Source organism: Mya arenaria, chromosome 3 (genome assembly GCF_026914265.1).
Source record: "Mya arenaria isolate MELC-2E11 chromosome 3, ASM2691426v1".
NCBI classification, from domain to species: Eukaryota; Metazoa; Mollusca; class Bivalvia; order Myida; family Myidae; genus Mya; species Mya arenaria.
In genome coordinates this window covers 8,907,812-8,932,365 of record NC_069124.1, presented here as the reverse complement: position 1 = coordinate 8,932,365, position 24,554 = coordinate 8,907,812, and the positions used below count along the sequence as shown (strand labels likewise).

The window sequence follows — 24,554 nt, the reverse complement described above, 5'->3', positions numbered from 1 at the left end:
GTCAGGAACTATTGGAGTAAGTCTGTGTCACAGATGAAGTGTCAGGATTTATTGGCGTAAGCCTGTATCACAGGAAGAGGGTCAGGAACTGTTGGGATAAGCCTGTGTCACAGACGGAGTGTCAGGAACTATTGGCGTAAGCCTGTATCACAGATGAAATGTCAGGAACTATTGAAGTAAGCCTGTGTCACAGATCAAGTGACTGGAACTCTTGGAGTAAGCCTGTATCACAGATGGAGTGTCAGGAACTATTGGGGTAAGTCTGTGCCACAGATGGAGTGTCAGGAACTATTGGGGCTAGTCAGTGCCACAGATGGAGTGTCATAAACTATTGTAGTAAGCCTGTGTCACAGATGGAGTGTCAGGAACTGTTGAGGTAAGCCTGTGTCACAGATGGAGTGTCAGGAACTGTTGGGGGTAAGCTTGTGCCGCAGATGGAGTGTCAGGAACTATTGGAGTAAGCTTGTATCACAGATGGGGTGTCAGGAACTATTGGGGTAAGCCTGTGCCACAGATGGAATGTCAGGAACTGTTTTTGGTAAGCCTGTATCACAGATTGGGTGTCAGGAACTATTGGGGGTAAGCTTGTATCACAGATGGAATGCCAGGAACTGTTGGGGGTAAGCCTTGCCGCAGATGGAGTGTCAGGAACTATTGGAGTAAGCCTGTGCCACAGATTAAGTGTCAGGACCTATTGGGGGTAATCCTGTGCCACAGATGGAATGTCAGGAACTATTGGGTGTAAACCTGTGTCACAGATGGAATGTCAGTAACTGTTGGGGGTAAGCCTTGCCACAGGTGGAGTGTCAGGAAATATTGGGGTAAGCCTGTGCCACAGATTAAGTGTCAGGACCTATTGGGGGTAATCCTGTGCCACAGATGGAATGTCAGGAACTATTGGGGTAAGTCTGTGCCCCAGATGGAGAGTCAGGAACTGTTGGGGTAAGTCTGTATCACAGATAGGGTGTCAGGAACTGTTAGGATAAGCCTGTGCCCCAGATGGAGAGTCAAGAACTGTTAGGGTAAGCCTGTGTGACAGATGGAGTGTCAGGAACTATTGGAGTAAGTCTGTGTCACAGATGAAGTGTCAGGATTTATTGGAGTAAGCCTGTGTCACAGGTAGAGTGTCAGGAACTGTTGGGATAAGCCTGTGTCACAGATGGAGTGTCAGGAACTATTGGCGTAAGCCTGTATCACAGATGAAATGTCAGGAACTATTGAAGTAAGCCTGTGTCACAGATCAAGTGACTGGAACTCTTGGAGTAAGCCTGTATCACAGATGGAGTGTCAGGAACTATTGGAGTAAGCCTGTATCACAGATGGAATGTCTGGAACTATTGGAGTAAGTCTGTATCACAGATATATTTATAGAAATTGTTAGAGTATGTTGAAGTAAACCTGTGTCACTGATGGTCTTTGAGAAATTGTTGTTGTTAGTCTGTTTCATTGATGACCAGAGGCCAGCTCCTTTTTCTCGATCAATATTAAGTCCCATATAACAGGGTCAAGCTCAGTGTATCAATTGCGTTTTCTCCCTTCCAAGAGGTTTTAACTCTTGAACAAAACCATTATAAACCTATTGTGATAAATTTCTTTTGATTCGTAAATTAGTTTAAGTCAAATAATTTTGGTACTCAAACGTGTAACACGGTCGCTTGAGACGTTTGGTCTAGGTTATGCCGCGTTTGCAGCCGCAGCATGAAAGCATATTGTATGTAATGTTTAATTAATAATGCCAAGTCTGGAGATATGAATGAATTCTATGATATTACGGTAGTATGTAACACAGTTAAGTTGACTGCAGTACATTTCTTTTAATTCCTTTACCATAGAGCATTACAGTAGGTTTCTTTCAGTAAGAATTCTATGTGCATCTAACGCGTTTCAAAAGGAGGCCTAAGAAGAAACCCTGCTGGGTATTTTTCTAGCTTTCGTCTTTAATCATCCACAATTATGTCCAATACAATAATCTGCAGGGTAATGTTTCGAATTTGTGTTTATCCGGATTCGTATACTTCTATGACTCTCTGGTTTTATGGCCATTTGAACTTTCATTATTCGTCAACGATGATGGCGTTGGTGCCATGGAGCTACATTGGCGGTTGTATATTAACTGAGATGATACATGTAACATTTAAATATCGAATATTTGCTAATCAGAAGTTTAATTCAGTAGACCAACGTCCATTTTCTTATATCATACATCTATGCATTTAAATATTTGAAAAATCTAAAATAGGAATGGTTTTGTTTACTTGTTAAATAAAGTCGATCAACAAACCGTCGAATTGTTTTTGTCTTGAATTCTTAGTATAATCTATATACCAGTCCGTATTTGATCGACATATCTTGACTTCCAAAACAGGAAAGGGATAATACTTTGGTTTTGTTAAAAATGACTATCTAGTAAAGATAAGGGGTGAAAATAAGGCTTTAATAAATATGATGAAAGTATAATAAACCAGTATAAAATGGTATACATCATTTATTAACATATATAAGCGTTCATTATTAACAAGCTTTTATAATACCAGTATGGGAGTAGATCTCGGACAGTAGTAAATATCTGACAATCACGATGTTTGCCTTGATTCAAATTTACATACCAAGTGCCTGTTAAAAATCATTCGGAGTTTTGTGATGTATTTTTTGTTTAGAAAAAGTAACACGTTTATCGTATTTGCTAGCATTGTTGTGTCTATTCAACAGACCACTAATGTCTGGTGTCTTGGGACGTCAAGTAAGGATTTTGTTATTTAAAATAACGTCATTTTCAGACACGATCCGAGAACCATTATTGTCAGACCGAAAAATCCATCCTATTGTTCAACCTATTTCCAAATTAAAGAAAACAAGATATGTTCCTTAATTTCAGCCTGTTGAATACGTTTCTTACCAAAAAAGGAGCTGAAGTTTTCTATTTAGAAAAAAAATGTCGAATATCTCTACAGATCAGGTAGATATCTTGAAAACTCTTCAAAAAGTGTCCGAGATCTACTCCCCAACTGGTTTATTTGTGAAAAATACAAGGTAGTGCAGTAAGATATGTAGCAGGTGTTTCCAAAGTCATAAATATTGTTCTTGAAACGAATTAAAGGGTCATGGTCATATAGTTAATGCTGATAAAACGCAAGTTTGTGCTGTTTGTAAACTGTACATACATATTTGACAGAAATGAGCACTTATATCCAGGGGCGTATCTACCTTACGGCAATGTATGCCGTGGCCTTCATATTTTCCCGAAAAATCGAGAACAAAAACGAGTATGAAGACTGTCGCATTCTTATTTATACGACATACACAAAATCCGAAGAGGGTTTGTTCCCAGAATAGCGGAATTCACGAGAACACGGCCTACACAGTGTTTTCACTCACTTTTCAGCAAAGCTACTTCCCTGATGTCTAACTGATAACATTTAACACTGAAGTATTGTATATTTCACCTTGTTTCCAATGGTATACTCCCCCCCCCACCCCTAAAAAAAACAACCTATTTGTTGAAACTGTACATTTTCAAAAGCGCCAAGTATACTAATGTAACAACATAAATTTGCATCTTCAAGCGTTTGTCTAAATTAATCTTAAGATGTACCGTGTTTGCATATGGTTGAACTTAATTATTAAACTTATCAATTAAATTCATATACAGAAACGTACTTTCTCACCGCATTAAGTATGTTCAAACACAAATAATCTGGACAGTTCTTTTTCAGAAATTATGTACAAAAACGCCGTATTTAGACATGTTCAGTTACCTTTGTTCCGCTTGGCCGGTGATCATAACAACGTCTTAAGACTTTTACTAACTTAAGTCAAATTCTTAGAAATATCATAGTCAAATTAAAATATCTTAATTAAACGTTATGCATAAACGATTCAATTTTGTGAAAATTAAATATTTTTGTCATAATCAAGAAAATTGTATCATATGACTAGTGAGAAACTTCAATTAGCATTATTTAGTTAGTATTTAACTTATTAATAAGAGTTTTCATGAAAACCGACACAGCGACTGTTTCAATAAGATCTTAGTTGATTTTAGTCGTAAATTGAAATCATCTTACAGTGTCATAGTTTTATTTCTTTGCCACATATTTGAATGATCGCAACGTTTTATCAGTGTTAAAAATGAACACAAATTTTAGACAGAGGTAAACAAAACAACATCAATGTCATGACGTTCATACCGATGTAAGAATATTGAAGTTACTAGTAAATCTTTTAAATATCTTATTGAAAAAGTGTTTATCAGGATCATTCTCCTGTTGGTTAACCCTTGACCGCGCAAGCATCGGATTGCGCGGTGATGAACGGCCAGTACTTCCGGCAACAGCAGCCGTAAGGGACGCGTATGGGGATAACGCAGGACACCCAATCAACCTTTGGAACATCATCATAGGTAATCTTCAGACATAGAGCACGAACCCGGATATATCTGAAATACAGAGAGAAAACTTGTTTGATCAGTTGCTGAAAATATCTATTATCTATTTATTTCTGTAACTTCACGTTTATTTTCATAAATAAGCAAAAAAGCAAAGTAGTTCATAACTATGATGTTGAACATGTAGCGAGAATGCTTAAACCCTTAACGCCATACGAACTGAACTGTTTACCTTAAGTTCCTCACAAAATTATTCTAAAATGACACTAGGCTTTACTGCTGTGTGTTTGTTTTGAATACTGCATTTGAATTTTTTACGGAGTATATAAATCGACCATTTCTATCACTAACTTCTTACACAAGCGGAGTAATCATGTCTGCGTTTAAAGACTTATTTGGTGAATTGTCCCCCAGTATATAGTTCGTACTTATTATTGGCTCACAAGAAAATTAACAACGTATCATCGTCTTTCTAGTGTGATATTATCCCCACTTTCTTATAATACGTTATCATAAGTTCTCACAGCTAAAAGCAAACTTAGCGCTGAATCACACCTTCATCAAAGCTGAAACGGTTGATTTGATTGATCGAAGAACTACAAACAGAATAACAAAAAATAATCTAACCTGTACTCATCGAAACATCGGAAGCGCAGATCGTTTGGAAACCAGCTGTAGCTGTTGTGGCAGTTTTTGCTACAATAAACATAAACACTATTATGACCAAAGTAGCTCTTAACCGATTAAGGGACAACGCGGTTAAGCTATTAACGAACAAGTATTGGAAGTCAAACATAAAAAAATCATCATCCGACAGGAGCATTACCCCAAATCAAAAGTTTTACGACAATACATCCCCGCATGTTCAAATGATAAAAACATCTAAAATTATTTTCACTTCCTGTTTTGGTTTTGTCTTTTTCAGTTTATTATCCTAAACAGAAATTGGTGTTTTTACGGAACTCAGAATTTAAACTTTATTTCTCAATTAACATCTCGCGTTATGATACCTACGTCGAAGGTTCTTCTGTAAATCTTGCCGTTTTTGTATATTATATTATTATATTTATAGAGCATAAACGTTCAAGCTGAGTGTAGATTTTATCATAACAAGGGATAACTAAACATTTCTTGAAGTAGCTAATGAAATACAATTAAGAACCTTGTACTTAGACCAGTTTACTGTTCTTGACGTTGATACAGCCATGTAGTAACAACTCATCCCGAATTAACTATATCAACAAATTTGATGAAGATAAATTAAGCATTCTATTAATATCTTCCGTGCAGGCAATCGTATGTCTGTTTTGCACAATGTCCGCTTACTTTTCGCCATGGTTTCCTTATCCATTTGAATATAACAGGGGTAGCTTTTCATAGAAAACTAATTAGAAATAACATTCTATAGTTTGAGCCACAGTTTTAAAACTTGCATCCCAAATGTGACAAAGTTCGGTGAAACAAAACAAATGGTGCACATCAATTATCGCTACATCAAGAATCTAAGTTAAGTATGATTTGAATGACGCAAACTCAATTAGAGTTTTGAATAAAAAAACATTGTCATAACAAACCATTAAATATATAAGTTTCGAATAGATAGTATAACTCAATTTGCAAAAAAAGCTTTAGTAAGATTTGAACGTTGACAAGATGGCATTAGTCAAGCCCAAATTTCTCAAAGCTTCTTAGGTTTAACAGGCTTATGTAGCTTATTTCATTTAGCCAACATACATACTAATTGAATTTTGTAAAATGTAAAATAGTTGATTGTAATTATCATGAGGATTATTCATATCTAAAGTATAAAATCTCTTAAAGAAGTAGATGTTAGAAAAAAGAACAACAACTTACTAATAACAGCGGGTCACCCAAACGTTGTAGTAGGGAATGCAGAACTTCAAGACTTTTGGCTTATTGGACACAACAATTCTCCAGTAGTACCAGGACCAAGACAGACTTATCCATTTATACGGACAGGTGTGACTGTAGTTGGGAAAAGCTCTGAAACAAGGTTAGGGTTATAATTAATTCTTCATATTTAGTATGCGCATGAACTCTCAACACGTCTGGGACAAATTTCTTGAACAATTTTATATTCTAGTCATAGAAGCATGGTATCGCATTTGTATGGACTAAACGATCGAAACAATTAATCTCTGTTCTGTGGATTTATATTAAAATAAGCAGTTATTCTCAATCATCGAAAGGATTTCAATTGTGACCACAAGATTTCGGAATTGTTTACCCGAAATTCAAACCAAATAAGTATTAGTTTAATTTTAAATATTGCCGGGTTGTACGTAAACGTGTATGATATATACTCACAAATCGGCCACTTGTGCATCTGCCTCCCTCTCGCCATTAACGAACTCCGCAAGCTCCCTATTCGCATCCATCTCAATCTTCATTTGATTTGCAATCGTTTCTCTAAAACCCATAATGGTTGAAAATAGTATGGAATCAATGGTGTTTCAGTACTGTTCAACATAATACTCAACATTCTACACGGACTTAGATAATGATAAGTTGTTTCGGATCTAGAATTAAAGACTAATATTTCATTATATTGCATGATTTGAAAAATCACACACGATAAACACATCAATAAATGAGCGGCATCGCACGATTATGGGCTATCGGACATATATTTGTTATTATAATGTTTGAAGGTATTTAAATTAAGTGATATTTCAGGAAGAAATTCTGAAAAATTCATAATGATATTACTTAAATTACAAAAGATATGTGATCACAAGTGAGACCATTTATTGTGCATTTTAAATACTAAATTTGACGTCAATCACATGACGTCGTTTCAAAAGCACATTATTCAAATGACGTGCAAAATTAACGTATCAATGTTATAACTAGCTTATAATTTTAATTAGTTTTTTAACACATACTCTTTAAGAAACATAAATTAAACTAAAGATGATGAATCATTTTTGTATTTTTAATACATTTGGCCGTTTTAAACACAGACTATTAAGTCAGTCAAAATAAGTCGGGACGTGATGCATCAATGACAAACCTTTAAAAAAAGAAGTTTGGAAGAAGTTGATATACATAGAAAAAAATATTATTTTTGGCATTTTTATTAATGATTATTTCAAATGTAATAATTATGTCCGAAGGCCCTAATTCGCGCGATGGGGCTCATATTGTCATTTATATAAGCATTGATAAAGAATGCAACTTAAATGTCTTCAAATTGGCTCAATTGCACCAAACCTGATTCTCTTCATTTGGTTAAAAAACATACACTGTACAAATTCACATAACTGGCAATGTTTAAACTCAGCCTTTATTTTAACTGATCAAATAGCCGTATCGAAATAAATGTTTTATTTAAAAATAATTTATAATTTCAACAAAATTATCAGCATGAGTGTGTTGTACATTATATTGTTTTTAAAACAGATCTTAACAGTGCGGAAAATGCAACTCTTATTGCATACAGCTAAAATTGCAAAATTATGTCATTATTATTTATTCTAAGAACAAGAAAACAAATTATATTTTGTATGTACATCTAAATAAAGTGATAAAACGCAGCATTTGATTTTACTTCAATTATTACATTTATTTCATTTTCTTCATTAAATGCTTTTTATGAATGTTAGATAGGATGAAATGAAATATTTCAGGGCATCCAAACGAATCATAAGACGCATGTGATAAATTACGTCATATACGCTACGTCGGAATGCAACATTATGCTTAAAATTAAGACTTGAATCGAAGACAACTTTACCTTTAACTACACCATTTTAAATAAAACAAAGGGAAGCCTATGCCGTTTAAAGAGCCCCCCTTCGTTTTATAACCGAAGCTTGATAAGGTAATTAGTTTCATCAAAGACTTCGAAAAACCTGTTTCCAAAATACATTTTTGACAGTGTTCCGTCTATATATGGGTCTACTTTTTACATATATGGGTCTACTTTTTACCCCCCCCCCATCCCCCTACCAACTTTCTTGGTCAGATGCAAAACACCAGTTAGCATTGCTGGCTAGAAAAGCAGTTTTCGCTATCAAATCTTATGAAAGACTGTTTGGTCGCTTTAATAACAAAGAACTTTTTAGACTGTTTGACTCTATGGTGGTCCCCATTCTGACATATGGAGCGGAGATCTGGGGTTGTAGTTACGCCCCTGAAATCGAACGAGCTCAAAGTTCGTTCTGTAAAAAAATTCTCGGTCTAAATATAAGTACTAATAATTGTATGACACTAGGTGAATGTGGTCGTGTTCCACTTTGCGTGATATGTTATTCAAAATGTATTAAATACTGGTGTAAAATTCTGCATATGCAAAAACATCGCTACCTTAAACATTCATACGTTATGTTAAAACGTCAAGACGATATTGGAAGAATAAATTGGGTAACAAAAGTTAGAGAAATATTATTTCAGTATGGATTTGGCTACGTCTGGCTATGGCAAGACGTAGGCGACATTAATACTTTGAACGCGCAATTTAAACTTCGCTTAAGCGACTGTATGACTCAGGGGTGGCACGACACCGTTAATATATCTTCAAGATGCGATCGTTATAAACATGCTACATCCTTACTCAATCCGGAAAAATATATGTCCATAAACTTGTCACAGAAGTTTGTTCGTGCGCTTGCGCGATTTGGGTGTTTAAATATCGAAGTTAGCCGGCATCTTAACATGGAAAGAAATGACAGAATATGTGCGTCCTGCTTTATCAACGAGAACAGGCTTTTATTAGAAGATGAATTGCATGCGTTTTGCCGGATGTTCTCTGCTGTAAGAAATCAGTTTTTATATAGCTGGTACACGGGCGATCTGACCTACATGCCTTTTACAGACTCCTACAGATAACAGTTACACAGTGGTACACACACACTGATTCTCTCCATTGTTGGACGAATAACGAATCCGTCTATCTACCTTTTTCAAGTTCAGTTTAAAGATACCATGAATATGTAATTATCTTTTAGTATCAGAAAAGTGTTACTCCGTTTTTACTTTGAACATAAATATATCAGATTGATGTTGTAAACCTAAATTATGAAAGAAAATTTTGTCACAGTTTCGTTATTGTTTAATATGAAATGCTCTTTATATCAGGAAATGAAACAAACAGGTAAACTAAGTAACGTCTATGAATTTCCTCGGCTATTCAACGACGAAATTCAGCTTGAAATATAAAGGATAAATTAACAGCAAATCAGAATTAGGTGGCACAATTATCGTAAATAAAACATTGAACAAGTACTCACTGTGTCGCCGATACTCCAAGTCTTTCTTTGACTATCTCAGCATCTTTACCATGGATTTGTTCAAACTTGTTAAGGGAGTAAATCCCTTCGGCGGCTAGACTATCCGTTTCAGCCTCAACTTCATTCGGACAGGATAGGTCAGCTGACTGCCCCTCCGACCATGCCACAAGAGCGACTAACAGCAATACGCCTGCCTGAAAACAAAATGTTCAACTTCTTAAGTTATGATTATTAAATTTTTCCGCCTCGGCAGGTTATATTTTCGTAAACATCACTATCTATATTTTATTTTCAATTTAAATTATATTTTTTATTAACACCTATATCTATATAAATACATTGTCGCTAACATCAATGTGTACACAATATTGTCTTTAAGATTAAAATTCATATTATATTGTATAAGCAAAGTAATGATATATAATTATATTTTCTATAACATAAACATTCAAAGTTGGTGTTATAAACAATCTTTATATTAATATGATTTTTTCTTAAACGCTAGTAGTAATATTATATATTTACGTAAACATTACTGTTTAATATACCTTCAACATAACGTTAAACTGTAAGAAACGTATGAAATATTTCCTTAGAACGTTAGCTTTTATATATTTTGTGTGACCCATATATATTGTAATATAAAAAAGTAGTTCGGGTACTATTTTGTTTAAACTACAGCTGATTGGCTATTCAATCGATTATCGTCAATAGGTACAGAGTCACTGTACATATCCTAGTTCTTTTATTTGATTGGCTACTTAAACTGGGTTTTTGGATGATGATTTGTTGTTGAGCCAACAAATGGTAGGACGAAAACGAAATGAAGACAAAATGACGCCTATTGCTCATAATCTTCGTTACAGCATGAAAGGTATTTCGGCAAGTTTACATTTAAGTACACCAAGATGAGCATACATAGAAAATCGAGGTCACACGAGCAGAGGCGGTGCGGTGGATGAAGCGAGATATCATCCTTCTAGCTGTTACCTACTCTGCTGCCTGAAGCTTCAAATGAACAAAAACATTATACAAGATCTAATCATATACAGAATTAAAAAAGAAATGCTATAGAGATCGACCTATTGGTGTCGTATGCATTAAGATGCGAATCCATATACAACATTAATAGTACGTTTTTTTTATAAACTCCATTTGCTTAATTGCATTGGATGTGATAAAAAATCACTTTTATCGACAACCTTAAATGCGAGACGCAAATCAACATTTGTTATTTTGAAAATATTCCAAATATATACATACGTACTATTCAGTACGGCGTATGTGCAAAATTGTGAATAGTCAAATAGTTTTTTTTATTAATGATTTCCTGCATTTTGGCAGAAAAGGGTTTCACGAGGCGCAAGTCGAGTGAAATAAAAATCTGCGAAAATCCACCAGTGTCGAACAGAACATTTAGGATCAGAACGCAGTACTAATACCACTTTTATTTCATACATTGCTGGTTAAATTACCTTAAAGCAAATGTTTTCATTAATTTTAAGGACGCGCCATTTTGTTTTATGACCTCATTTCAACATCTCGCAACGATAATTGTCATGGCGTGACGTCAGCAGAATGGAATCAGCAGAATCTTTCTTAACCCCAAATCCATGTTTGTAATTTATAATAATTTATATTATTCTGTGACTATAAATCAAAGCCTGTCGTATAAGACTAACATACTATAATTTAAACTTATTTGCTTTACAACGATTGTTTTAACAAGTTATTAAAACATTATATCAATCACTTTCATTGACACGATGTTACGCGAGAGTGTGGTCTTGTGTTGTAGGGGAAACCGGAGTACCCGGAGGAAACCCACTTGTCTGGCTTGGTGACCACAAACCAAACTCACATGCGCCCAGGCCGGGAATCGAACCCTTAGTGAGAAGCGAGTGCGCTAACAGCTGCGCTAACCGGACAAACTCATATTGGGTTACCATGATTACGCAGCTTCCTAAATTCACATAATTGTACTTCAGATACCTTAAAATAACGGAAACGACGAGGAAAAATATATTGATTTTTTTTACATTCACTGTCATTGGAACTCACTCAAAAGCATTCGAATAGTTTTTTAAGCCATGCTTTTGCGAGAATATATGACTTTGAAAAGAACACTTTTAAAACAAAACATTCGTACCGATCTGAATCCCTTGAAATGAATTAAGAGGACTGGTTAATTTTTCGATATCCTATTTACTTTGTAATTCTGAAAGATATAACAAGATGTTGACCTGTTTACCGTTGAAAACATATAATGCGTTTTAGATATTATCCAATGAAATGTTAGAATGTGTTTCAGCAAATCGTATTTGATTAAAATAACTAAATCATGTGACATAAAAACATGACCTTTAAAAGCTTTGCAACATTCTATCAGATTCAGTGATTAGTTATGTTATAGCTTTTTTCCATTAGTGTAATGATCTGTGAAGACGCGCATGCATAATAAAACCGCACAACCATACCGACAATAAAATACTCCGCAATGTATTACTACGTTTAAAATCAAAATGTAATGTGGGGTAAATCAGCAATCGAACACTATCACAGTTGTTGCGTTTGTATTGGAATAATGGTTCTGTATAAGGTAAAGTGTTAACATTATAATAACAGCATTGTTATTTATAATAAAAATAAATATAACAATAATAACAATATCAATAACAATAATACTACTACTACTAATAATAATAAAATTAATAATAATAATAATAATAGTAATAATTATGATAAAAATAATGATAATAATAATAATAATAATAATAATAATAATAATAATAATAATAATAATATAAATAATTATTATAATTATTATTATTATTATTATTATTATTATTAGAAGGTAGTAGTTGTAGTATAATAATGATAACTGTTGTTGCTTGTTTTTAGGTGCTTTTTCTTGTCCAGCTATTTGACTTGTGATTAAAGATGGTAATGATCTACTCACCCATTTTAATACATCAATAACTGTTAAGCAGCTAGTTATTATTTCAGTGATTATAAAAAAACTTTATAAGTACCGTTAATCAAAATACCATCCTCCTCCTCCTCCAACTCTACCTTCTCCTCCTCCTCCTCCTCATCATCATCGTCATCGTCATCATCATCATCATCATCATCATCAGCAGCAGCAGCAGCAGCAGCAGCAACAGCAGCAGCACTACCACAACTCAACCACCGAAAACACCCTAAATGTAAAAAACACGCCAAGTAGCGGGTGGATATGTAAAAGATTTGACGAGACAAAAAATGCTATGTGTCGGGGCGAAAATAACGAACTGATGCAACTTTGCGTATTTTCATATTTTCGCTTCCGGTAGGCATGCTTAAAAAATGTCAAGACGTTTCATGCCGTTTCATTTTCTGACATGTTTACGTGAATTGACTTTTCCGTCATTTTGGGCTCAGTTATTGATGTTCAGTCGATGGCCCATTGCCTTCCGTAAGGCGAAAATTCAAAAAGACGCCAAGGTACCATCAGTAAATAAGAAAATACGGAGCGGGGCGAAAACATGTAAACAGTCGTCAACTGGCGTATTTTTGTTCCCGCGTATTAACGCCTCGACAATTTGCGTGTCTTCTTAATGTCGCATTTTTGCTGCACAATGTCGTATTTCGCCGCAAAAATACGACTATACGACGATACGCAAAATCAACCACAATTAGAATTGGATATTTGACTATACAAGTCCAGTAATAAATGATTGTGTATTAACTATAACATCACCACTTATTTGCGCTTTATGACTTTTTTCAGTTGACATTCCTACTTTTGTTTGGATCTCTGACGGAGCGGTTACCAGGTAACCCTCTACCACGCGACAAGAGGGCGGCCTGCGAGATTCCGCCGACTTCAGAAACGCCAAAGCCCATGCTCATAGACAAAAAGGATTTCCCAAAGTAACATGAACTAAGGCTATTAAGGCGCAGTAAAACTGTCCAGCGATCAAAATAATTTGACAGCTGTTCCAAAACTGTTAAAGAAATGATAATTATATCAATATAACATTTTATAATATATAACTTTAACGGCACATAATGTAATGGTCTGTAGTTAGGAAATGCCTCAACGTCAGTGGATAGTTGTTTTATATTAGATGCAACTGCCGTTGAACTAGATTTAACTGTTATGCTTGCATTTGGAGCTCCTCGGTCATTTTTATCGAAAACAACCTCGGATGTATTTGGACGGTTTACATCCTCAGAAAATGGTATGTTTAAGTCCGCTGCAGTTATCGCGTAGTAATTTAATTTCGCAATTAAACTTAATAACTTCACTCTTGGGAATCTTAATTATGTTTGCAATAATATACTTCACTGGCAATCAATTTAAACTTAGATCAATAAATACAAGCTAAACCACTACATTTAATTAATGATATAATTAAAAAACCCGAACTACTTCAACTGATGTACCGGCATACATCCGATGTTGTTTTCGATAAAAATGGCCTAGGAGTTCCGAATGTTATGCTAGTCCGCAATTAAAGTAACAGTTTTACGCACGAGCCGGTTTTCTCAAGGCGAATAAATGTTTGTCATTGTCAACTATTTGTTTTAGGAACAACTTCAGGATGGCGTTGAAGGATAAGTGTAAAGAATTCAATCAGTTCCTCGATGAGGCTAAAAAAGAGGCCCAGGAGATTGTGAAGTAATCATAGCAAATAATTAAGAACATTAACAATATTTTATGTATTTATGTTCACAATAGAGTAAGGACTTGATATTTATTTCCAAATATTTACAGCTATGGAAAATCAGGTCTTGTGACAATTAATCCATCGTAATGATTGTTAGGGACTTGAAACCTTTCACTAATTAGTGCAATCAAAAGTCGTTGACTTATTTTTCTACGACGTCTTTAAAGTTTTTTTTTTCATCAATTTATTTTAACACGTTGAATTTAATGTACTCCTTGTTAGCTTTAACTGTACAACATAGTACCTGCAATGTACCCAACCAAATAGAATACATTTGTTATTCCATTTCGTTACACATGATAAACAATGATTTGCAGGATTGAAAATGAGGAAGAGAGGAGCGCCCGCTGTTCCGAGTGGCAGTCTGCATGCATGGTGGACAGTGAGGTCGTCAATAACATCCGGGTAGAGGGGTTGGAATGTTGGAGCGTGCAAGCGGTCATTAAAAGGACTTGTAGTAGTAACGCGTGAGTACAATATCATACTGAAATTATACGTACATTTTGGGTCTGAGACTGCCGTTCTGAAGACTGTAGTGGGGTCAATGGAAATATTGTACATTGCACTGCAATCATTGATTGAATGCAACACATCTGAGACTGCCGCTCTGAAGCATGTAGTGGGGTCATTGTAAATATTGATCGTTTCACTGCTGTCATTGAATGAACGCAACCGACTTTAGACTGCCGTTCCGACGTCAGTAAAGGGTCCATTGTCAATATTGCACGCTACACTGCTGTCAATAAATTATCGCAACCAATTGACACTGCCGTTCTGAAGTATGTAGTGGGGCCATTGGCAATATTGCACGTTACACTGAAGTCATTGAATTATCACAACCGATCTGAGACTGCCGTTCTGAAACCTGTAGAAGGGTCACTGGCAATATTGCACGTGACACTGCTGTCATTAAATTATCACAACCGATCTGAGACTGCCGTTCTGAAACCTGTAGTAGGGTCACTGGCAATATTGCACGTGACACTGCTGTCATTGAATTATCACAACCGATCTGAGACTGCCGTTCTGAAACCTGTAGTAGGGTCATTGGCAATATTGCACGCTACACTGCTGTCATTGAATTATCGCAACCAATTGACACTGCCGTTTTGCCGCCTGTAGTGGGGCCATTTGCAATATTGCACGTTACACGGCTGTCATTGAAATATCGCAACCGATCTGAGACTGCCGATCTGAAGTTTTTAGTGGGATCATTGGAAATATTGCACGTTACGCTGCTGTCATTAAATAATCTCAACCAATCCGAGACTGCTGATCTGAAGCATGTAGTGGGGCCATTGGCAATATTGCACATTAGTCTGCTTTCAAAGAGAAATCTCAACCAATCTGAGACTGCTGCTCTGAAACCTGTAGTGGGACCATTGGCAATATTGCACGTTAGTCTGCTTTCATTGAATTATCGCAACCGATCTGAGACTGTCGTTCTGAAGCCTGTAGATGGGTCATTGGCAATATTGCACGTTAGTCTGCTTTCATTGAATTATCGCAACCGATCTGAGACTGTCGTTCTGAAGCCTGTAGATGGGTCATTGGCAATATTGCACGTTAGACTGCTTTCATTGAATTATCGCAACCGATCTGAGACTGTCGTTCTGAAGCCTGTAGTGGGACCATTGGCAATATTGCACGTTAGTCTGCTTTCATTGAATTATCGCAACCGATCTGAGACTGTCATTCTGAAGCCTGTAGATGGGTCATTGGCAATATTGCACGTTAGTCTGCTTTCATTGAATTATCGCAACTGATCTGAGACTGTCGTTCTGAAGCCTGTAGATGGGTCATTGGCAATATTGCATGTTACACTGCTGTCATTTAATTATCTCAACCAATCTGAGACTGCCGTTTTGTAGCCTGTAGTGGGACCATTTGCAATATTGCACGTTACACGGCTGTCATAGAGCAATTTCAACCAAATTGAGACTGCTGCTCTGGAGCCTGAAGTGAGGCAATTGGCAGTTTTGCACGTTACACTGTTGTCATTGATTTATCGCAGCCAATCCGAGACTGCTTCTCTAAAGCCTGTAGTTGGGCCATTGGCAATATTGCGCGTCGCACTGCTTTCAAAAAGCAATATCAACCGATTTGAGACAGCTGTTATGAAGCCTGTAGTTAAGTCATTGGCATTAGTGGATCTGACACTGCTGTCATTAAATAATCTCAACCAATTCGAGACTGCTGTTCTGAAGCCTGTATTGGGTTCATTGACAATATTACACGTTACACTGCTGTCATTGAGCAATCTCAACCAAATTGAGACTGCTGCTCTGGAGCCTGTATTGGGTTCATTGGCAATATTACACGTTACGCGGCTGTCATAGAGCAATCTCAACCAAATTGAAACTGCTGCTCTGGAGCCTGTATTGGGTTCATTGACAATATTACACGTTACGCGGCTGTCATAGAGCAATCTCAACCAAATTGAAACTGCTGCTCTGGAGCCTGAAGTGAGGCAATTGGCAGTTTTGCACGTTACACTGTTGTCATTGACTTATCACAACCAATCTGACACTGCCGTTCTAAAACCTGTACTGGGGCCATTGGTAATATTGCACGTTACCATGATGTCATTGAATAATCTCAATCAATCCCAGACTGCTTCTCTAAAGCCTGTAGTGGGACCATAGGCAATAATGCACGTTACTCTGCTGTCATTAAATTATCGCAACCGATCTGAGACAATCATTCTGAAGCCTGTAGATGGGTCATTGGCAATATTGCACGTTACACTGCTGTCATTGAATTATCTCAATCAATCCGAAACTGCTTCTCTAAAGCCTGTAGTGGGACCATTGGCAATATTGCAAGTAACTTTGCTGTCATCGAATTATCGCAACCGATTCGAGATTGTCGATCTGAAGCCTGTAGATGGGTCATTGGCAATATTGCACGTTACACTGCTGTCATTGAATTATCGCAACCGATTCGAGACTGCCGTTCTGAAGCCTGTAGATGGGTCATTGGCAATATTGCACGTTACACTGCTGTCATTGAATAATCGCAACCGATCTGAGACTGCCGTTCTTAAACCTGTAGTGGGGTCATTGGCAATATTGCACGTTACACCACTGTCATTGAATAATCTCAATCAATCGGAGACTTCTGCTCTGAAGCCTGTAGTTAGGTCTTTGGCAATATTGCACGTTACAATGCTGCTTTTGAATAATATTAAACAATCCGAGACTGCTGCTCTGAAGCATGTGGTGGGTCAATTGGCAATATTGCACGTTACACTGCTGTCAGAAGATTATATCAACCGATTCGATGCTGCCGTTTTGAAGCCTGTAGTTGGGCCATTGGCAATATTGCACTCTACACTGCTGTCATTGAATAATATCAATCGATCCGAGACTGCTGTTCTGAAGCCTGTGTTGGGGCCATTGGCAATATTGCACGTTACACTGCTGTCATTGAATTATATCAACCGATTCCAGACTGTCGTTTTAAAGCCTGTAGTTGGGTCATTGGCAATATCGCAAGTTACACTGCTGGCAAAGATCAATCTCAACCGATCCGAGACCGCTGCTCTGAAGCCTGTAGTGGGGCCTTGGCAATATTGCAGGTCACTGCTGTCATTAAAAAATCTCAGCTAATTCGAGACTGCTGCTCTGAAGCCTGTAGTAGGGTCATTGGCAATATTGCAGGTTACACTGCTGTCATTAAAAAATCTCAGTTAATCCGAGACTGCTGCTCTGAAGCCTGTAGTAGGGTCATTGGCAATATTGCAGGTTACACTGCTGTCATTAAAAAATCTCAGTTAATCCGAGACTGCTGCTCTGAAGCATGTAGTAGGGTCATTGGCAATATTGCACGTTACACTGCTGTCATCGAATAATCTCAACTGATCTGAGACTGCCGTTCTGAAGACTGTAGTTTGGCCAAAGGCAATATTGCACGTTACACCGCTGTCAATTATACCAGTCCCATCCAAACCTCGAAAGCTGTTTTAAAGCCAGTGCTGGCGCAAATGACATTATTGCCCTTAACACTGATGTCAACGAACAGTCTTTTCCAATACTCGACTGCAGGTTTGAAGCCTGTGTTTGAGCCATTTGCAATAGAACACTTATAAATGCTGTCAATAAACAGTCTCATCCGAACCTTGACTACTGTTTTCATAATGGTGTATGTAAATGTTTTTGACAAACTTCGGCAATTAACGAAGGCGTGGCTCTTTAGGCGGCATAGACTGCCCGCTGTTTTATTTAAAATAGTGTAGTAAAAGAAAAGTTATCTATGATTTAAGTCTTCACTTTAATCAAAATGTTGCCCACCGACGTAGCATGTATGACGTAATTTATCACGCGGTATACAAACAATGTGATGGATCACGTTTCCTTCTAGATTTGTTTTCTATATGGTAGTTATTGTACGTTTAACATGCCACTAAATATTTGTCTAGATTGGACTTGAAGTGGTTCTGTGAGGATGCGAAGGACACCGGGTACGTGTGTGGCCAGGAGTACGTACCGGAAAGCGTGTGGATGTTCTGTAGCGACAACACGTTCAAAGTTGGGACGGTATACGTGGAGAGTGGATGCACGGGTAACTATGGGCGGCAGTGTAAAACGGTGGTAGCGAGAGAATAGGAGTGGTATCAACTTAAAAAATATTATTCACATGGGATTCATGTCATATATACCAAGCGACATTAAAATAGTACATGATGATGATTACAGATAATTTAAACTACGATATAATATTAGGTTACGTAAGGTCGCCCATTAATTAAATTATACAGACGAGCGACCCCCTACCCCTCCAATTATCTACCTAAGTATCGTTTTACAACTTAAAAGTTGTACGTATGGACGGAATATGAAAAACTTAGTATACGATACAACTTGGCAATCACATTAAATAACGATATTGATCCTTACCAAGTTCAACATACAAGAATGTTAAGGGAACATTTTCAACACAGCTTGAGGGACACATTCATATTTTCCATGTGTAGTTTGTTGCAATTATGAAATAAATATGTACGGTTTTCAGTAAGAGGTTTTCAGTAAGATATTAGAGTTTTGTTGAGTTAAGATCGACACTAAGATCTACTTTAAAACTTTTTTTTTTATGTAAAACAAGTATAAAAGTACGTCCCTTGTTGCAACCACCATTGTGACAGGAAGAATATGTTTTAGCTATTATTTTAGTCCTTCTAGCGCTTTTATATCGAACAAAACCTGACATATATATAGAGTTTATGTTTTTGTTTCAGTCTGGAAGTACCAGTGTCCTGCCTCGACGTGATCACGAATCGTCCCTACCTAGACGTGATGACAAATAGTGTTTTTTCCTATATAATAATTCATCCTTTTCTGTACTTGTTTAATACCATACCCGTAGTTGTTAATAAATACTTTGAATATACCATATTGTAGATACCATTGTTTATAGCGGTCATTGTACATCAAGGGGCCATTATTTTAAGTTTGGGTAATACACCTTGAATTCCGATTATTCTTTGATAAATAGTAAAGTTATCTTTGTTATAAGTCTTCATTTGAAGCAAAATATTTGCCTTCCGACGTAGCATTTATGACGTTATTTGTCACGGGGTATCTGCTCAGTTTGCGGAAATATATTTATTAATTTGGCGTTCTTTGAGATTAAAGTGTAAACAGACTATTTCAGTCTGTATAAAAGTGCCTTTGTCTGGATGAACAAGTAGCAGATCAATAAAATGACAGACAAAGGGATAAATGCATACAATAATGGCAAGCAGTCAAGAACGTATTGCAGAAAAAGTACAACTTCTGTATAACAAAGGGCCTTTGTCAATCAACAGAGTGTTAACAAGTATAAATTAGGGACTTACTTTTGTTTCTGTAGGAACACCTCATGAATTCTAAAACCGCCACGGTCACAAAGGCGAACAGATAGAAAAAGTATTAGCTTCTGAACTTTCTAAACGTATAAACTACCAACGGTATTAGCATATGCACCAACATTTGTGAAACATGTGATTGGCAAATGTGTTTTTGACAGTTCACATTTATCCCAAATGGATTTAAAGATATTCCACAATTGTGTGTGAATAGTGAAAAGATATGTCCACATGGCGTTTAGAACGCAAAAAGAACATTTGGAAAAAAATCACTTTTAAAATGAATGCAGCAGCCTGTTTTTAATGTCCTTATTGAGTATCCGCAAACTTTTAAGAAGTTTTGTTTTCAGGAATAAATCTACTTTTCATTTCAACCTTTCAGAACGAAGAATGTGATAGCTACAACGCGATGGGAAACTTTTGAAACTTTATTAAAGATATGCAAAGTCCTTTAAGCAATACGTGATACATAAGCAATATATATAATATATACATAAACTGTACATAAATGGATGTTTTACGGGTGTGCTAAGTCGATCGAATAGCTATACATGTGCACCTGATTTGAGATTTATAAACGCAAATAACTAGTGGATTGGGAAGAAGTTAAAGCCAATATTACTCAATGCATTAAAACATGCATTCTCAAATAGAAGTAACTTAAAAAAACAAACAAAAACATTACCACTGAAAACCTTGGTACTACAGTATATGGCCCAATCAATATATACTATAATGTTATTAATTAGGTGATTTCATATTGGCCTAGTTGTTTGTCCGAGGTTAGCTGTATTTGCCTGAGCCCGAAAGGGCGAAGGCAAATACAGCTGACCGAGGACAAATAACTGGGCTAATATGAAATCACCTAATTAATAAGTATTTTATTAATTAACTATTACCGTTTTGGTTAAAAACATTCTTATAAATTACCTTTAGTTCACATTGAAGCCGTATTTATCCCTTATTCATTCATGGTGTCTGCTTTCTAGACTTGACTTTGCTGATTTTGACATGTATCCTTATAGTGACATTGCACAAACTTATGAATAAAGCACTGTACATTGTAAGGAAGCATGTCTTTTCGTCTAAATTTTGTAAATCGTTTGCCAAAACGTAAAATGTTTCACCTTCGTCGTCCATTTTGTTGGCGTACAAAGTCGTCGTTAAATCCACCAACAGGTTAAATGCAACTGTTATATCAAACCGTACAAAGTGGTGCAATCATTCAATAGGTTCAAGTATTCCAAATAAAGTTATACGAAGCACAAAAAATTCAAAACAGTCGGAAAACGGAAAACAAAATGGCTACCTTTAAAAATAATTTCCAGCATATTTTTCATATTAGGCGAGTTTCGACAGCCAATGAAAATGGCCCATTTCTCAAATCCTATATTAGGCGAGTTTTGTGACCAATCAAAACGGAGGAACTCATATTAGGCGCGTTTTGTTGATATTGGCCGAGTTTGGTAGATATTGAGCGAATTCTGGCATATATATTGTCTTTAATTGTCTGGTATTGATACCGCAATTGTCTCTGTATCTCATCAAATACGTAATAGTTGATTAATAATATCAGATATTGGAGGTATTTTCTAGTGATCACTTCACAGAGTACAAATACCGAGTACATGCTCAGAGGTACTGCCACACACGCATTTCTTCGGCTTAAAAAAGAAATTCGTGAATCCATAGACTTAAATAACTTCATTAATTGCAACCAGTCTTGTCCTTGTAAAACTTCCAATTGGAAATTATTTTAAAATACAGTTGTATGTAGTATATTTTCAAAATGTTTATTAAAATATATAACATTTCTAATGGTGGTATTTGTTGCTTAAATGGCAACGAGGGTGTGTCCATAACACACTAGTAACTCTTGCTTAAGCTCGGTTGATGATAATAAGTTAGTTTTAAGTAACCTTTACCAAGATGCGATTGGAATATAAGAAACTTCTTAAACGAAGTAAGTATATGTCAAATATCATTTAAACAAAGGTATATAAGCAGTTGGATCTCATATCCATATAATATTATGCTAAGTATGCTATGTTCCTTCGTAAAAATTAGATGATATGTCTAATAACATCACTACAAACATTACATATTGAAAATGTCAGATAATTTCAAAGTACATGCTTTCCATTAAGAAGCAAATGAAACACGACAAGCGCCAAAAGGTTTCATTGATATGTTGATATTGTATGAAAACTTTGTTTGGGCATCATAAAAACCTTTAAAAAATATTATCTATGACTTTCATCACTTCAAACCACGAACACAACCAACTATGATGCCATTTTCAACTATTTCTCGCTCACGTCATTTTCAATATATAAGACCTATTAGTGCTTGTCGTTGTTCGTATTTAGTGCTTAACAGAGTCCTGGTGATTGATAGCGTAGGATTCTTGAGCCTTCTTGCGTTTCGCTTTCCTGATTTCGAGCAAAGACTGGGCGAGGACACACATGAGGACGGTGAAGGCCACACACAGCACCACGATAATAACGATCCCAACGGTCTCCATCTTGCTCTTCTCTGAAGAGGAAATATACAATGTCGAGTTGTTTATTGTGTTTTGGGATGCGACAAAAATGATTTAAAGTTGTTTAATTCTTGAAATGTTTTAGCACATCTTAGTTATTTCCAAATAATAATAATAAATTATATATGTATCGAAGTATCAATCAATTATGGCTATAATTGGGATATGGGCACCACATGAACACCATATATTGCGTTAAAACACTTTTGACTTCATGAGCATTTCATGACTACAACTTAATATTCACCTTTTGCCTATCCGCATTTAACCAATTACACATGATAATGCATTCATGTTTGTCTACTTCAATATCTGAACAATTCAGGCTCTACCTTCGCACATGCCTTCCTTTTCCTCGTAGTCCGGTTTACATTGGCACGTGGAGGTATCGTCACGTGCCACGCAGTACGCGTTTACGGCGCGACACGACATTCCAATACTTTCATCACACAGGCGGCCAATTGGTGCTGGGAACGAAAATGAAGGAAATAGAAGAGTCAGACTTTTTGGCAGTAGGAATATATCCAACAGCTTGCTTTGGTTCCTTGTTTAGTATTTTGAGATGGTTTACGGTTAGGTCCCTGTTCGGAGATCTGATTTCATGTATGATAATCACCGGTTATTATCATATAGTAATGCTTTATGCTTCTTAACAATGGGGTTATAGCTCTCAAGTGTCTGACAGCTACAGAACATTGCCTTTCTTTTAGAAAGCTACCAATAGCTATAATATAATACAAACTTAAATGTCACGTTTAAGACAGCCAGACATAAAAACGAAACAGTTCATGGTTAACACAGACATTCCCCGGCAAAATATACATAAATAGATAATATATTCAAACATTTAAGCCAAATACCCTTGCATCCGTCCCCCCCTGCGATATAGTCAGCCTGACATCGGCACGAAGTCTGTCCGTCCGGCCCCGCGATGCATGACGTAAACAACGTTTCACAGGTATCGCCCGACGTGCATTGTTCACCCAGCTTGGCGCCTGAAACAAGAGAGAAAACATACGGTGTATGAAATAGGACCGTGCTGATAGAATCAGAGTTAAATTATATTCTAAATACACAAGCAGTCAAGGCAGATCGAATACTTTAGTTCGATTGATTCTCGTGTACATACATGACCACGTTGTAGGAAGATGTGGCAGTGAGCGACAAAAAACCTCTGTCACGAAAACTTTTGCCTATAAAGCTACATTTATGTTACCTATTATCGAACGTACACCTTAATTGAGCGAGTTTACAAAAAGTGTTTTTTTGGAATTTGAATTGAATTCGTTAAAATACATAATTTAATAGACATATGTAATGTGAAATATCCTTACCTACGCGATAATTTTTTTTAAAGTTACTAGTTATTAATTGCAGTGTTGTGGGATATATACAGGTGGTTACCAAGACTTCACCTTCACATTCTCATAGAGACCGTTTAAGCGCATCTTAGAAACAAACTACATAGCAATAACATATGACATTATTTAGAAAACATCGAAAAATGTATATAATTAAGCTAAATAAAGTTATTTATCTGCACATACCGGACACAAGGACGTATAAACTGCAAATCCAAATAATTCGCAAAAACATGTTTAATATGAATGTTTACTGCAAACCTCTTCAAAGAGTTTAAATGAAAACCCCATTAAGATGCAATGCGCGCATCGATACACAGAGCATTCATCATTTGAATTTCATTACGGTAGTTGATTTCAATAGGACTTCTTAAAACATAATTGTAAACATTCAGTAACCCCTGTCACGTATACACGTATACTTAGATTCATAAATACTTAAAGTGACACTCTAATTT

General features: G+C 36.3%; 2 protein-coding genes across 4 annotated transcripts; one reads left to right on the top strand and one right to left on the bottom strand.

The window, feature by feature from the left end:
* Positions 1–2,469: 2,469 nt before the first annotated feature.
* Positions 2,470–24,434, bottom strand: LOC128229178 (uncharacterized). Of its 3 annotated transcripts, XM_052940904.1 has the most exons (10): positions 24,283–24,434; positions 23,596–23,730; positions 23,068–23,202; positions 20,185–22,728; positions 12,709–12,836; positions 9,637–9,830; positions 6,713–6,814; positions 6,239–6,388; positions 5,012–5,080; positions 2,470–4,435 (listed from the first exon to the last, which is right to left on the bottom strand). In XM_052940904.1, the coding sequence occupies exons 4-10, from the start codon at positions 20,207–20,209 to the stop codon at positions 4,270–4,272; spliced, it is 834 nt and encodes a 277-aa protein (XP_052796864.1). In that variant the 5' UTR covers positions 20,210–22,728; positions 23,068–23,202; positions 23,596–23,730; positions 24,283–24,434; the 3' UTR covers positions 2,470–4,269. The 3 variants fall into 3 exon arrangements, with proteins under 3 accessions (XP_052796864.1, XP_052796865.1, XP_052796866.1); XM_052940905.1 differs by lacking the exons at positions 12,709–12,836; positions 20,185–22,728; positions 23,068–23,202; positions 23,596–23,730; positions 24,283–24,434 and adding exons at positions 10,555–10,638; positions 12,669–12,680; XM_052940906.1 differs by lacking the exons at positions 12,709–12,836; positions 20,185–22,728; positions 23,068–23,202; positions 23,596–23,730; positions 24,283–24,434 and adding an exon at positions 10,185–10,223.
* On the top strand, positions 11,672–20,168 carry LOC128229179 (uncharacterized). The gene is made up of 6 exons (XM_052940907.1): positions 11,672–12,235; positions 13,406–13,548; positions 14,210–14,299; positions 14,666–14,815; positions 18,769–18,911; positions 19,585–20,168. Exons 1-6 carry the CDS (start codon positions 12,164–12,166, stop codon positions 19,614–19,616), a joined length of 630 nt encoding a protein of 209 aa, XP_052796867.1. The 5' UTR covers positions 11,672–12,163; the 3' UTR covers positions 19,617–20,168.
* Positions 24,435–24,554: the final 120 nt, after the last annotated feature.

Coding starts and splice junctions, on each gene's coding strand:
- LOC128229179 (XM_052940907.1), top strand. CDS start 12,164: ATGTGGGGTAAATCAGCAATCGAACACTATCACAGTTGTTGCGTTTGT. Junction 12,236..13,405: donor GAATAATGGTTCTGTATAAG/GTAAAGTGTTAA, acceptor GACTTTTTTCAG/TTGACATTCCTACTTTTGTT. Junction 14,816..18,768: donor AGGACTTGTAGTAGTAACGC/GTGAGTACAATA, acceptor ATATTTGTCTAG/ATTGGACTTGAAGTGGTTCT.
- LOC128229178 (XM_052940904.1), bottom strand. CDS start 20,209: ATGAGGTGTTCCTACAGAAACAAAA. Junction 9,831..12,708: donor AGGAGGAGGAGGAGGAGAAG/GTAGAGTTGGAG, acceptor TTTTGTTTTCAG/GCAGGCGTATTGCTGTTAGT. Junction 6,815..9,636: donor CTTGGAGTATCGGCGACACA/GTGAGTACTTGT, acceptor TATGGGTTTTAG/AGAAACGATTGCAAATCAAA.